General features: G+C 48.2%; 1 protein-coding gene across 1 annotated transcript in view; it reads right to left on the bottom strand.

The window, feature by feature from the left end:
- The window catches only part of DSCAML1 (DS cell adhesion molecule like 1), a 341,918-nt gene that overhangs the window by 62,811 nt on the left and 263,383 nt on the right, over positions 1-15,724 (bottom strand). Inside the window, exons 9-11 of the mRNA XM_065881447.1 lie at positions 12,928-13,206; positions 12,353-12,472; positions 11,301-11,477 (exon numbers count right to left, since the gene is read on the bottom strand). Of these exons, the coding sequence (XP_065737519.1) occupies positions 11,301-11,477; positions 12,353-12,472; positions 12,928-13,206 (576 nt within the window). The remainder of the gene's footprint in view (positions 1-11,300; positions 11,478-12,352; positions 12,473-12,927; positions 13,207-15,724) is intronic.

The following is a 15,724-nucleotide window of genomic DNA, read 5'->3' as shown; positions in this document are numbered from 1 at the left end:
GTACAAAGGTCCCTTTGGGGGTGGGTTTGGATGTGACGTAACTTGCTCCAATGATACTGTTTGCCTTTGGAGGTCAGTATGATCTCCCATGTTTCTCTGATTTAGACTTGCTTTTTAAAATAAACCCCTAAAACCCCAGCTCCTGAAAGATAGGCTCTGGAACTGTGATCACACTCCCTGCCAGGTCTGCACTGGCACAGCAAATGTCACCCACTCGTTGAGCTCTGTTAATGCCTTGGGGGCTGAGGGAGAGGGAGAGAAGAATCGTGACTCCTCTGAGCACAGCAGCAGACTGAGTCCCAGGGAGAGGGAGTGACTGACCCCAGTTCACCCAGAAGCAGTGGGGGAGGTGGGGGACAAGAGATCAGGACTCTCATCTCCCTGGTCAAGGCCTTCCTGTTCCCTAAGCCTTCTACTCATTTTGGCCTCCCTGGGTCCTACATAGGGCAGGGGAGCCCAAGCTGGCCCATGGCTTGACCTCCTGGCCAGGGCTCAGTGGGGGCTGCAGGAGGGAGCCTGGCCTGGTGACAGGATGCATCCAGCCTGGTCTAGAAAGGGAGCTATGGGCTCTGGGTGGCCATGTCCTTTGGCGGAGACTCCTTGCCCTGTGAGAAGGGTGGGCACTGAGGAGGGCAGAAGAGGCCCTCTAGAGCAGGAGCCCGAGTCACCAGGCCTAAGGGAGGTGCTGCTTCTGCCTGACAAGGAGGAGATTCCTTTGGGCAAATTTGAAATTAGGACCACCTCAGGTCATCGGATACACAGTTATCTTTCCAAGGTTTTGCATCCTGACCTCTGCACCAGTGGTGAACCACTGGTGGGTGACCTGATCTACTCAGGCCTGGGGCTTCCGTCCACCAGGGTGGACACCCCCCTTCCCCACTCCCCCAATCCCCACTTGGCTCCTCCTCTCCTCCCTCCTGAATCTGTGACTCTGCAGTTGCCTGTGCCCTTGCTCTGGAGGGCTCTTGGATCTGGCTTTAATTGGTCTGACATTTTGCTAAACAAACAAATCAAAACTCAGACCAAACAAAGAGCCCTTATGGGTTTAATTGGCCAAGGGCTTTGCCTTGGCCCCATCACTGGAGCTTTCACAGAGAGGAGAGGAGCCTGGGAGATGCAGTAGGACCTATCTAATCAGGTAATCTGCAGCACAAGGGGGTTGCCGAGTCCTGTGCAGTAGTGGCATCAAAACACAGCCAGCAAGATAACCTCATCCACCAGAGGGCAGACAGCAGAAGCAAGAAGAACTACAGTTCTACAGCCTGTGGAAGGAAAACCACATTTACAGAGACATAGACAAAGTGAAAAGGCAGGGGACTTTGTACCAGATGAAGGAACAAGATAAAACCCCAGAAAAACAACTAAATGAAGTGGAGATAGGCAACCTTCCAGAAAAAGAATTCAGAATAATGATAGTGAAGATGATCCAGCAAGAAGAATGGAGGCAAAGACTGAGAAGATGCAAGAAACATTTAACAAAGACCTAGAAGAATTAAAGAACAAACAGAGATGAACAATACAATAACTGAAATGGAAAATACACTAGAAGGAATCAGTAGCAGAATAACTGAGGTAGAAGAACGGATAAGGGACCTGGAAGACAGAATGGTGGAATTCACTGCCACAGAACAGAATAAAGAAAAAAGAATGAAAGAAATGAAGACAGCCCAAGAGACCTCTGGGACAACATTAAATACAACAACATTCACATTATAGTGGTCCCAGAAGGAGAAGAGAGAGAGAAAGGACCCGATAAAATATTTGAAGAGATTATAGTCGAAAGCTTCCCTAATATGGGAAAGGAAATAGCCACCCAAGTTCAGGAAGCACAGAGAGTCCCAGGCAGGATAAATCCAAGGAGAAACACGCCAAGACACATAGTAATCAAACTGACAAAAATTAAAGACATAGAAAAACTATTGAAAGCAACAAGGGAAAAACGACAAATAACATACAAGGGAACTCCCATAAGGTTAACAGTTGATTTCTCAGCAGAAACTCCACAAGCCAGAAGGGAGTGGCATGATACATTTATTTTAATTTTTTTTTTTTTTTTTGCGGTACGCGGGCCTCTCACCGCTGTGGCCTCTCCCATTGCGGAGTGCAGGCTCCAGAGGCACAGGCTCAGCGGTCATGGCTCACGGGCCCAGCCGCTCCGCGGCACGTGGGATCCTCCCGCACCAGGGCACGAACCCGTATCCCCTACATCGGCAGGCGGACTCTCAACCACTGCGCCACCAGGGAAGCCCAGCATGATATATTTAAAGTGATGAAAGGGAAGAACCTACAACCAAGATTACTCTACCCAGCAAGGATCTCATTCAGATTTGACAGAGAAATCAAAAGCATTACAGACAAGCAAAAGCTAGAAGAATTCAGCACTCCCAAACCAGCTCTACAACAAATGCTAAAGGAACTTCTCTAAGTGGGAAACACAAGAGAAGAAAAGGATCTACAAAAACAAACCCATAACAATTAAGAAAATGGTAATAGGAACATACATATCGATAATCACCTTAACTGTGAATGGATTAAACGCTCCAACCAAAAGACACAGGCTTGCTGAATGGATACAAAAACAAGACCCATCTATATGCTGTCTACAAGAGACCCACTTCAGACCTAGGGACACATATGGACTGAAAGTGAGGGGATGGAAAAAGATATTCCATGCAAATGTAAATCAAAAGAAATCTGGAGTAGCAATACTCATATCAGATAAAATAGACTTTAAAATAAAGAATGTTACAAGAGACAAGGAAGGACACTACATAATGATAAAGGGATCAATCCAAGAAGAAGATATAACAATTATAAATATATATGCACCCAACATGGAGCACCTCAATACATAAAGCAGCTGCTAACAGCTATAAAAGAGTAAATCAACAGTAACACAGTAATAGTGAGGGACTTTAACACCTCACTTACACCAATGGACAGATCATCCGGACAGAAAATTAATAAGGAAACACAAGCTTTAAATGACACAATACACCAGATAGATTTAATTGACATTTACAGGATATTCTATCCAAAAACAGCAGATTATACTTTCTTCTCAAGTACACATGGAACATTCTCCAGGATAGATCACATCTCGGGTCACAAATCAAGTCTCGGCAAATTTAAGAAAAATGAAATATCAAGCATCTTTTCCTACCACAATGCTATGGGATTAGAAATCAATTACAGGGAAAAAAACGTAAAAAACACAAACACATGGAGGCTAAACAATAAGTTACTAAATAACCAAGAGATCACCAAGGAAATAAAAAAATACCTAAAGACAAATAAGGAAAACATGATGACCCAAAGCCTATGGGATGCAGCAAAAAGTTCTAAGAGGGAAGTTTATAGCAATACAAGCCTACCTCAAGAAACAAGAAAAATCTCAAATAAACCTTCCGGTGTAGGGTTAGATTACACCTAAAGGAACTAGGGAAAGAGGAACAAACAAAACCCAAAGTTAGCAGAAGGAAAGAAATCATCAAGATCAGAGCAGAAATAAATGAAATAGAAACAAAGAAAACAATAGCAAAGATCAATAAAACTAAAAGCTGGTTCTTTGAGAAGATAAAGAAAATTGATAAACCATTAGCCAGACTCATCAAGAAAAAGGGGGAGAGGATTCAAATCAATAAAATTAGAAATGAAGACGGAGAAGTTACAACAGACACCGCAGAAATACAAAACATCCTAAGAGACTACTACAAGCAACTCTATACCAGTAAAATGGACAACCTGGAAGAAATGGACAAATTCTTAGAAAGGTATAACCTTCCAAGGCTGCACCAGGAAGAAACAGAAAATATGAACAGACCAATCACAAGTAATGAAATTGAAACTGTGATTAAAAATCTTCCAACAAACAAAAGTCCAGGACCAGATGGCTTCACAGGTGAATTCTATCAAACATTTAGAGAAGAGCGAACACCCATCCTTCTCAAACTCTTCCAGAAAACTGCAGAGGAAGGAACACTCCCAAACTCATTCTATGAGGCCACCATCACCCTGATACTAAAACCAGACAAAGATACTACAAAAAAAGAAAATTACAGATTATTATCACTGATGAATAGAGATGCAAAAATCCTCAACAAAATACTAGCAAACAGAATCCAACAACACATTAAAAGGATCATACACCATGATCAAGTGGGATTTATCCCAGGGATGCAAGAGTTCTTCAATATACACAAATCAATCAATGTGATACACCATATTAACAAATTGAAGGAGAAAAACCATATGATCATCTCAATAGATGCAGAAAAAGCTTTTGACAAAATTCAACACCAATTTATGATAAAAAACTTTCCAGAAAGTGGGCATAGAGGGAACCTACCTCAACATAATAAAGGCCATATATGACAAACCCACAGCAAACATCATTCTCAATGGTGAAAAACTGAAAGCATTTCCTCTAAGATGAAGGACAAGACAAGGATGTCCACTCTCACCACTATTATTCAACATAGTTTTGGAAGTCCTAGCCACGGCAATCAGAGAAGAAAAAGAAATAAAAGGAATACAAACTGGAAAAGAAGAAGTAAAACTGTCAGTGTTTGCAGATGACATGATACTATACATAGAGAATCCTAAGGATGCCACCAGAAAACTACTAGAGCTAATCAATGAATCTGGTAAAGTAGCAGGATACAAAATTAATGCACAGAAATCTCTTGCATTTCTACACACTAACAACGAAAGTTCAGAAAGAGAAATTAAGGAAACAATCCCATTCACCATGGCAACAAAAAGAATAAAATACCTAGGAATAAACCTACCTAAGGAGGTAAAAGACCTGTACTCAGAAAACTATAAGACGCTGATGAAAGAAATCAAAGATGACAAAAACAGATGGAGAGATATACCATGTTCTTGGATTGGAAGAGTCAATATTGTGAAAATGACTCTACTACCCAAAGCAATCTACAGATTCAGTGCAATCCCTATCAAATTACCAGTGGCATTTATCACAGAACTAGAACAAAAAATCTTAAAATTTGTATGGAGACACAAAAGACTCCGAATACCCAATGCAGTCTTGAGGGAAAAAAACAGAAATATAGATCAATGGAACAGGATAGAAAGCCCAGAGATAAACCCACGCACCTATGGTCAACTAATCTCTGACAAAGGAGGCAAGGATATACAATGGAGAATAGACAGCCTCTTCAATAAGTGGTGCTGGGAAAACTGGACAGCTACATGTAAAAGAATGAAATTAGAACAGTCCCTAACACCATACAGAAAAATAAACTCAAAATGGATTAGAGACCTAAATGTAAGACTGGACACTATAAAACTCTTAGAGGAAAACGTAGGAGAAACACTCTCTCACATAAATCACAGCAAGATGTTTTTTGATACACCTACTAGAGTAATGGAAATAAAAACAAAAATAAACAAATGGGACCTAATGAAACTTAAAAGCTTTTGCAAAGCAAAGGAAACTACAAACAAGACGAAAAGACAACCCTCAGAATGGGAGAAAATATTTGCAAGCTAATCAATGGACAAAGGATTAATCTCCAAAATATATAAACAGCTCATGCAGCTCAATATTAAAAAAACAAACAACCCAATCCAAAAATGGGCAGAAGACCTAAATAGACATTGCTCCAAAGAAGACATACAGATGGCCAAGAAGCACATGAAAAGCTGCTCAACATCACTAATTATTAGAGAAATGCAAATCAAAACTACAATGAGGTATCACCTCACACCAGTTAGAATGGGTATCAGCAGAAAAATCTACAAACAACAAGTGCTGGAGAGGGTGTGGAAAAAGGGAACCCTCCTGCACTGCTGGTGGGAATGTAAATTGATACAGCCACTATGGAGAACAGTATGGAGGTTCCTTAAAAAACTAAAAATAGAATTACCATATGACCCAGCAATCCCACTATTGGGCACATACCCTGAAAAAACCATAATTCAAAGAGACACATGCACCCCAATGTTCACTGCAGCAGTATTTCCAATAGCCAGGTCATGGAAGCAACCTAAATGCCCATTGACAGACGAATGGTAAAGAAGTTGTGGTACATATATACAATGGAATATTACTCAGCCATAAAAAGGAACGAAATTGGGTCATTTGTAGAGACGTGGGTGGATCTAGAGACTGTCATACAGAGTGAAGTAAGTCAGAAAGAGAAGAACAAATATCGTATATTAACGCATATATGTGGAACCTAGAAAAATGGTAGAGATGAACTGGTTTGCAGGGCGGAAATCGAGACAGAGATGTAGAGAACGAACATATGGACACCAAGGGGGTGAGTGGCGGGGTTGGGGCGGGTGGTGGTGGGATGAATTGGGAGATTGGGATGGACATGTATACACTGATATGCATAAAATAGATAACTAATAAGAAACTGCTGTACAAATAAAATAAAATAAAATTCAAATATTCAAAAAAAAAAAAAAAAACACCTCAAGAAACACAAAAAACCAAAAAACACAGCCAGCCCCTTGCAACCCGGACTAAGCAGCCTTTCTTTGTACCTGCCTCTCGGTGAAGCATTCTCTTTGAAGATGCTTTATTTTTTCCCCCATGTGTCAGTTGGAGGACGGATTGCCTCTTTCCCCTTTCGGTCATTATCTCTCTTTTATTTAAATTTTACTTTGTAACAGGGAGATAAAAGGTAGCTCTGTGGATGTAGTATTTTCTTCTGTTAATTACATTTATTTTTCAACCAAGTTCTGGGAGGTGGTCTGGTATCCTGAAAGGACCATGCACACAGCTAGAATCATAGATTGTCTGAGCTGGCAGGGACCTTTGGTTCAGCTATGACTAGATTCTAGTCCAGGCCTCTTATTGTACAGATGGGGAAACCGAGGCCCAGAGAAGGGAAGGAATGGCTCGCAGATACGGAGCCAGTGAGTCGGAGTCGGGACCAGAAACCAGTCTTCTCTCTCTTGCTCTGTGCTCTCTCTACCAAACCGTGAGTAGACAGAGACAAGCTCCTGTCTCAGCTGGGCCGATATCACCCAGTGACCTTGATCCAGCGCCTTCCCTTCCCTGAGAAGGAGCTATTGCCCACCAACCTCACAGGCAAGGTATGGGCTTTGTACATTGTCAAGTGCTGAGTGCTGTGCTGTGACAGTGGTAAGGCTGGGCTGTGTGCTCAGGCACCACCCACGCTCTCGGGGTCAGGGAGGAGTGGGGACCAATCGGGACTGGATGGTTGCCAACACGGGTGTCCAGGGGCTAGGAAAGACTTTTGCTCCCTTTAACGAACTCTTAGAAATCTGGGGCCTCGAGGAAAGCAATTCTCCAAGAACCACCTCTGGAATCCCAACCGCCATCAGACCCCTGAGCTTCTGGAACTCTGGTTTGGTGCCTGATATTGAGAGTCAACACTGCATAAAAAGAAAACATTTCACTTCCAAAACCCATAAGCACCTCACATGTATTCTCCCCATCCATCCTCCCTTCATTCTCCACCAGACACTCCAAGCTCCCCCTTCATCTGATGACGCGCACGGCCTTGCCTGCCTCCACGCTCTTGCTATACTTTGTCCTCATCCTGGAACGGAATGACCTTTGCTTCTATTGGTTCTTGTCAGAATCCTTTTCATCCTTCAAGTCCTACTTAGTGACTGTTGCTTTTGTGGAGCTTTTCTTGGCTTTCCCTTGTAGGCCCTGCAAATTAAAACTGATTACTCCATCCCTGATTCTCTCTGTGTCACATTGTTTGTGGCTTTTTAAGGCACTTATCACTTTGTGTATTATAGTTATTTTGGGTATATGTCTATCTCCTCTTCAAGGTCCTCAAATTCCTGAGAATAGCAACTCCATTTTATCCAGCACTAGATTTTCAGCACCTAAAACTAATGATGGCTAATGATTATTGAATGTGTATTTGGTGTCAGGTACTGTGTTAATTGCTGGAAGTGTGTGTCTCACTTGAATCTTAGCAATGAGTAAATAGCATTGTATTTCCAAACTTACAGAGGAGGAAATTGGGGCCTACAGAGATTGCTGTCCAAGATCCCACAGCTATCAAGTGGCAGAGCTGGGATTTGAACCCAGGTGTCTCCGGTTCTGAAGTCTGTGCTCTAATCCAGAGTTTTATGGACTATTTAGTGAGTGCCCAGTGAGCAACTGTTGAGTTATCACTGGAAACTGTCAGGGTCAATGGTTCCCAACAGAGGGCAACCACAAATGTCCAATTTGATACTTGAATGCTTTTTATGATGTATATCCCTTTGATACATTTACTCTCTTACTTCTACTTGGCTAAAGCGGGGATTAAGGTCAGTTTGCCTTCTGAGAGGTCACACAAGTGTGAGGTCTGACAAGGTGGAGCCGTATAGGGTCAACGTTTTCCTGAATGTGTTAGGGGCATCAAGGAAAGCTGCGCAGCTGGCTTTGTAAATGGCAGGTCTTTCTGTAGCTGGCCTTGCGGGTGGTGGGGGTGGGGAGTGCTGGTGGTGTGGGCTGTCTGGGATGGACTGAGGGATGACCAGGAAGGGCTTAGCCCTGGCAAGCCCATCTGTGACCCACGGGCCCAGGTCCTGTGGGTCCTTCCCTATCTACCTGCGCCTACCTGGGGGAGGTGGGAGAGGTAGAGGGAGAGTGAAGGAGGAAAAGGGCAGAGCAGGCAGGGGGAAGGACGTCCTAGAGGAGGAGCTGAGGGTGGGTTACCTGAAGCAGTGTGACCGCAGAAAAGCAGCAGGAAGCGGGATGGAAGTTCCCAAAGAAGGTCAGGACCACCCCGCCCCCATCACCAAACTGTCCCACTGTCACAGGAGCCCCTTCTGAAAGCCAGATCTGGGTGGAATGATTCAGGCTGGTATTGAAAAGCAGTCAGACTCTCCAACCCCAGGCAGAGGCCCCAGCCGTGCTCAGCCTTCCACACCGACTGCCCTCAGGCCTCAAATTCCTCGTCCTCTCCTGCTGGCATTTGGGGCGGCACAGGGGCCTCTAGCATGGCTGGCAGGTCACTGGGGAGAGCGGGGCTGGAATGGAAGGAGGCGTTTGTGACAGAAAAAGTTGTGCAAGGAAAGGGTCATCCGAGGGGGCACACGTGGGTGAGGGTTTGGAGACCCCAGGTGTGCAGAGGGTGTGGGAGGGGGCCCAGCGACCTGTGGGGGAGGGCCGTGTGAGGGGGGATGCTGCGTGAGCGGCTCAGAGAGGCTGTGTCACAGGCAGCCGACGAGGGGGGCGCGGCGAGTGGGAGAATACGAGCCGGAGGTGTTTGTGAGACAGAGCAGATGAAGGGAAGGCGTGCACCTGTGCCTCACTATGGAAGGAAGCAGAGCAAAGCGACAAGGTGGCTGGAATGAGGACAAGGGGGAGGATGGAAGGAACAAGGTCCAGATGCTGCCCACAAGTGAGGACAAGTAGGACGGAGCTCCCATCATCCCTTGGGAAGAGGGGCCAGAGGTGTACGTTACTGCGAGAGTGGTGGCTGAGTGTGTGACTTGGTGCTACACGTGTTCATGAGGCTGCCCGGGATTTACGAGGTGTGTGCTCATAGCTGCTGCCTGGGTCGTGAAGTGAGGATGGCACCGAAAAATGCAGGTCCAGAGGGGAGAAGAGAATTGCCCAGGACATCAGGGACAGGCCGACGTGAGCTGGGTCACCTTGCACACAGTCCACCTCCTGACCCCTGCGTCTCCCTTCACCCATATCCACCTCAGCGCCACAGAGAAGCCACGGGCCACAAAGGCACCGCCACGCTTGCCCAGTAGAAAACTTAGAGAAAAAAGGCAAAGACCAAAAAAAAAAAAAAAAAAAACAAGCCTGAGAGTTTGAGCTCTTTTCTCCTGCTGACGGTGGGGAGATAAGGATCAAATACCAAGGACAGCGATAGTCCCACGAGGTGCCTACTATTTCCTCTTGCCGCTCGCAGGCAGAATTAACAAAGTTCTCCCCGGCTGAGGGATGTAGATTGATTGCCTGGTTTTATTAAGGACAAAGTGCTTTTTGATAGTGTGAGGGAAGAGCTCCCCAGGGCGGGGATTCCGGTGCCTGGAGCTTCCCGAGCATCGACCGATTGCTGGGGCTTCCCCGTCTCGTGCTGAGTGAGTGAGGGTTTGGCAAGCGATAAAGAAGCTATGATTCTTAAAGGTGGGGACTCCAGGGAGACGCTGGGCGGACCGCACGCTGGGCGCTGCTCTCAGCTGCCTTTCCTACACGTACCTTGGAGTGTCTCCCGTTAAAAACAAAACTGGCGGCTAAATCTCTGACGGCCTACTGGGTGCCAGTTACCATACTGGTTGCGTTATCCATGTCATCTGACTTACTCTTGATACAAAACATAACAGGTAAGGCAGTCTCTTGACCCTCCTTTTGTACATCAGGAAAATGAGATACAGAGGCCAAGGAAACCCGTTAGAGGTCACTGTAATTACCACACGGTGCCCAGATTCACAGTTGGCTTTGGTCAGATGCTGAAACTCAGGCTCTTACTGCTGTTCTCCGTGGCCCATGGTCTGTTTCATGACAATGGGGCCAGACACTGTCTTCACATGATTCCTGGGGGCTCACTATACAGACCCCTAAGAGCGTAAAGGGATAGGCTTGTCCAGTAGGAATGTCTGTGTGTGACTTAACAGAACTCAGGGACATTCTAGACTTCAGCGCCATTGATTCCGGCTCTAGGTCTGGGGATTTAGAAGCCAGAGATATGGTACTGAGCTAGAGTGAGTTTTACTGCCCTTTTGGCTTTTCCAAAGCTTCTTCCCCTTTCTATGATCAGTTCCTGTGTTATTTATGATGATTTGGGGAGCTGAGTGGGCTGGGAATGAACCTCTAGCACAGGTGAGGAAAGGAACCTAGAAACGTGAAGTCACTTGCCCAAAGCCAGGAAGCTCATCAGACGGATCTGGAATTGGAACCCAGGATTTCTGCTCATAGGCCCATCTCCTACATTGCATACGTGGTCTCCTTCTTGCTAAGCCACAAACAGGTTATACACTAGCAGGTGTACATTAAATAAAAGAAATAAGTTGTTTGATATGACTATTCAGATGGAATTGCCAACCTACAGAGCAAAATAAATGGGCTGTCGTACGATACCGCGGTACAGTAAATCACGAGCTTATCATGACTGGAGTGGAGCGAGCTGGGGCCATTTAGAGTGAGGCCATCGTTTTAGATGAGAGCTTCGGAATCCCCCAGCAGAGGTTCCCAAGCCCACCTCTGTCTAGGAATCCTTCCTGCCTTCCCTTCACAGAAGGAGCAATGGAAACCAAAGGGGGAGGCAGGGTGAGTGCAGAGATGGGCCTTGGTCTATGATCAGGGGGTGTTTGGAGGGTTGCACGGGGGCAAGACTCACTCTTAACAGTGAGGAACATGGACTTGCTGATGTCGGTGCCCACGCCGTTGCTGGCCTGGCAGAGGTAGTAGCCGATGTCCTCTTCCAGGACGTGGCGGATCAGTAGCGAGCTGTTGGGTAGGATCTGGATGCGGCCGGTGAGGGGCACTGGGTGGTACTGCTGGGGGTTCCCGCTCCCTGAAAGGAGGCGGCAGTTAGGAGGTCTGGTGTCTAGGCTGGGGAGGATTGGAGTGCCTCAAGGAATGGCCCTGATACCTTTCTCTTGCTGATCTAGGGCCATTTTGTAGCATCCCCAAAGTGCTGGGAGCTCACATGGTTCTTGTTTCCTTGGAAATAGGAAAGACCCTCACAGAAGTCTGACCCTGCCTCAGATCTGAGGTATGGATCTGAGGTATGGAGTTGGGGGGCCCTCAGCTCAATGCCCACCTTGGCACTGAGCTTCCTTTGGGCTGAATTCCTTGGAGGGGAAGGAAGAGTTCTCTTTGGGCCACTTGGCAATAGGCAAAGGGAAGATTGAGCCCTCAAGTGGCGGTTGCCTGGTTGTAGGCAGTCAGGCCTGGGAAAGAAGCCAGCCATCCTCCAAGGGGGGCTTTGGATACCTCCTCCCATTGCCCCAGAGTCAGCCATGGACACAGTAAGGATAAGAGGTTGGCGCAGGGCTTAGTCAGAAACCAAATGCACCCTTGGGATGAAGTTGGGTTCCAAGAAGGACCAAGATCCCAGAATAGGTTGGACTGGTGAGAAGCAGGGGTCAATGAGACTCTGGGACCCTAGGGTGGGGTGGGGAGAGTTGGGGAGTATACTGAGTTCTAGGGTTGGAGGGGGGAGGGGAGAGGTCAATCTACGGGGACAAGAGGAAATCTAGAATTAGCATGACAGCTATTCCTGGTCCATAGACCCTTTGGGGGTGGCTGAGGATGACTTCCAGTTCAGGTATAGCTTGGGGTCCCCTTAAAGTTCTGAAGCCAGGGCTAGGAGTCATGTGTAGAGACCAGGCCCAAGTCGCATTAGTATCCTCCCCATCCCGAGATGCTGGCTGGCCAGGGGCTTACCCTTGGCATGCTTCCACATGACCTTGGGTGGGGGGTAGCCGTCCACCGAGCAGTTGAGCACACCAGCCTTGCCATAGATGCCATCCTGGTTGTTGGGCTGCACCACGAATCGAGGGGGCACTGCAGAAAGAGGGAAGGTGGGGGAGGAACACATCATCTCGGTCTCTGATAGGTTTTCTGGGGGCTTTGGGCACCTTCCAGTCAACGTTAGCCCGGCCTGGACCATTAAAAAGTTGGGAAAAAAAAAAAAAAAAAAAAAAGTTGGGAGCAGGCACCTCTGAACATCTGAAACCCAAGATGTTGAGAGCTTTTGCCAGTCGCATTGGGTTGGGAGCTGGGAATTGAGTGCCAATTCTGACTTCACCGGTGACCAACTGAGCCAGGGTCTTCTCCTCTCACGGCCTCCGTGTCCTGGCCTGGAGAGTAAGAGGTTTGAACCTCTTGATCTTTAAGGCCCCTGCCAGAGTCAACTTTCTCTGAGCCCGTGATTCAAACTTGAAATCTAGAGAGTGTTTTTAGCAGCAGACAGAGCTGGACCCTTCCTCCTCCCAACCTCGCTGGCCCGTCTCACTCACCGCGCACGATGAGCTGGCGTTCCCTGCTCACGGTGGCCGCTGTGTTGCTGGCGATGCATGTGTAGTTGCCATTGTGCTTGAGGGAGACGCTGGAGATCTGCAGGGAGCTCATGAATTCCTTGCTCTCGATGGTCACGCCCGAGCCTGAGATGATCACCTGTCCATCTTTCCTCCAGGTGATGCGGATGGGCATGTCCCCCGAGGACACCACGCAGGGGATGTAGAGCAGCTGGCCAATGGAGGCAGGCGGGAATTCGAAGGGCTGGATGAGAGGGGGCACTGGGAAGGCAAGGGGAGTGCTGCTATCAGGCTCCCACTCTCCTCAGCCTGGCCAGCAGCATGCCCATCCCTGCCTGGCCTTCGGGAGGGTGGGCTGCGAATAGAGTTCCGTGGGCACTGGTGCCTGTTTTCCCATGTGTGCAGAATCTCCTGGGGTGCCCTGTCATTGTCCCCTGGCTCCCGTCCCTCTGCCCACCCAGGCCTGGACCTGCTTCTTGACTCCTGTCTGCTTGCTGACACACTGCCCAGCTTTTAACCTGACTTCCCTGCCATTCCTCGGTGCCCCTGTGCTCACTGTCTCATCCCAGAGCTGAGTCTCCCAGAGGCCTGGGGGCCTGGGATGGATAGAGATGACGTGCCTCAGATGCTGAGGCTGTCCTTCGTGTGCACCCCACAGCTGCTCATCTAAAGCCAGGCTGCTGTAGCCTGATCTCCTCTTGTAGAGGTCTCATCACCCACCCCATTGTCTTCATGCATTAGGACGGGCGAGAGGAAGCTCCCATCACTGGTTGTTTTCAGCTCCTTTATACACACCTCCCACCAATGTGATATGGGCTTAATTGTCCCCACTATACAGATGAGAAAACTGAGGTTCAGAGCAGAGAATTCATTTGCCTTAGATCACCCAGCTCATAAGAGGGGACTGTGGGATTTGAAACCTGATCTGTCTGCTCTCCAAGTCCAAGCTCTCTTTCTTATGCTACCTGGTTGCCTTGTTGAGAAAGCCCCAAACGTGCCCAGACCAGAGACCCCTTTGTCTCATAAACAAGCTCCCCACGGGTGGCAGGAAAGAGCAGAGAGGGAGCCCTGTCATCTGCGAGATAACCAGTTGGTTAGACTCACCCAGCTAAATGTCATCCACATAGCCCCCACCCCCCAGAGATTCGGCCCTTCCCCTCTCCTACTGCCCACATCTCAGCCCCTGGGGGGGCCTGTCTGGAGCCTGAGCCTCTGCAAGAGGGATCCTCCTTTCTCAGCTCTGGGCAGAGCAACAGCCATTATCTTTATGATAACTCAATTAGGACACAGTGACTTCCCCAGCAAGTGGGGGGAGAAGAGAGAGAAGGAGACAATTAGCTTAACAAGGATGAGCACCCAGTAGATGAGGTATCCTTTCTGCAGTCAAATAATTAAATTACAAGGCTGTCCACAGTCCTCTGGCCTTCTCCCAGGCACCAGCCCCACCCCTCCTTGGAAGCTTGCTACTCTCCCCACCCAGAGTGGACACAGCAGGGGGTGAACCTTGAGGGGAAAAGGATAGGTGACATAATATGCATGCCCAAGGCACCCCAAGGATTTTCAGGGCTCAGTAGGAAGCGGCCCCTGTGAAGTGGCCAGGTGTGGACAGGGCAAAACCCTTGGCAGCCCTTTGGATCTCTGGGAAGTTCTAGGTCCAGAGGAAGTGACATTTAGAAGGGCTGTTGCCCTCATGCCCTATGGGATGAGAGCAGGGGCCTTAGCTGACCTTCTCAATGTCACCTCCCACCTTACCCTTCACTCTGGCCATGCGGGCTCCATCGGTTTTCCATAAACACCCACAGTTCCGAAATTCAGCCCAGGCCTGGGTGAACACAGCTGGGCCCAGGGTGGAAATAACCACCATGTGTGCTCTGCCATGGGCCCAAATCCAGGTCCACAGTCCAGCCAGGTTTTCTGGGGCTCTGGTCATTGTCTGGATCTCCCCACCCCCAAACTCTGCCTGCTGCTACTCCCTGGGCTGGGGCCTTGCCCCCAGTATTCTGAGCGGTTTGTGGGGCCTTGGATATCTCCAGAGAGATTTCTCTGGAACCCTGACTCTAGTAATGGCCCAATGCTCATTGCTGAGATTACCCAGAGATTCCTCGTTGGGCTCTGCTGATCTTCCCACTGCCCTTTTTGGGGTACTTTGGTCAGATTGAGTCCTCTGGCCTCCTTGGACTTTTTTTTTTTTTTGCGGCACGTGGGCCTCTCACTGTTGTGGCCTCTCCCGTTGCGGAGCACAGGCTCCGGACGCGCAGGCTCAGCGGCCATGGCTCACGGGCCCAGCCACTCTGCGGCCGCGGGGTCCTCCCGGACCGGGGCACGAACCCACGTCCCCTGCATCGGCAGGTGGACTCTCAACCACTGTGCCACCAGGGAAGCCCTCCTTGGACTTTTTGATGGAATTGTTGCAGAGACCCAGATCTGCCAGCCAGTTTGTCTCCTTAGGTTTAGCAGAACCAATTCTGGTCCAGTCTTCCTTCCCACAAAGACCCAGATCTAGAGCCCAGAAGGCCTCATGGGAAACTCCTCTCCGTCCTTTCAGACCCCGCTCCAGTACCACCTCCTCTGTGAAGCCTGCCCTCCTCCTGCACAGCCCTACAACACCTGGTTCACACCTTGATCATGGCACTCATTACATGCCGGTGGGGTATCTGTTTGCATTACCACCTTCCCTGGGTGTCGGGGAGTTCCTGCAGGGCAGTAACTAGGACTTATTTACCTGGCAAATTGTAGGAGCCCAATAAATGCTTGTCAGGTGAGTAAATGAATAAATATA

This window comes from Phocoena phocoena, chromosome 8 (genome assembly GCF_963924675.1).
Source record: "Phocoena phocoena chromosome 8, mPhoPho1.1, whole genome shotgun sequence".
Classification (NCBI taxonomy): Eukaryota; Metazoa; Chordata; class Mammalia; order Artiodactyla; family Phocoenidae; genus Phocoena; species Phocoena phocoena.
This window is presented reverse-complemented; position numbering and strand designations above follow the sequence as displayed.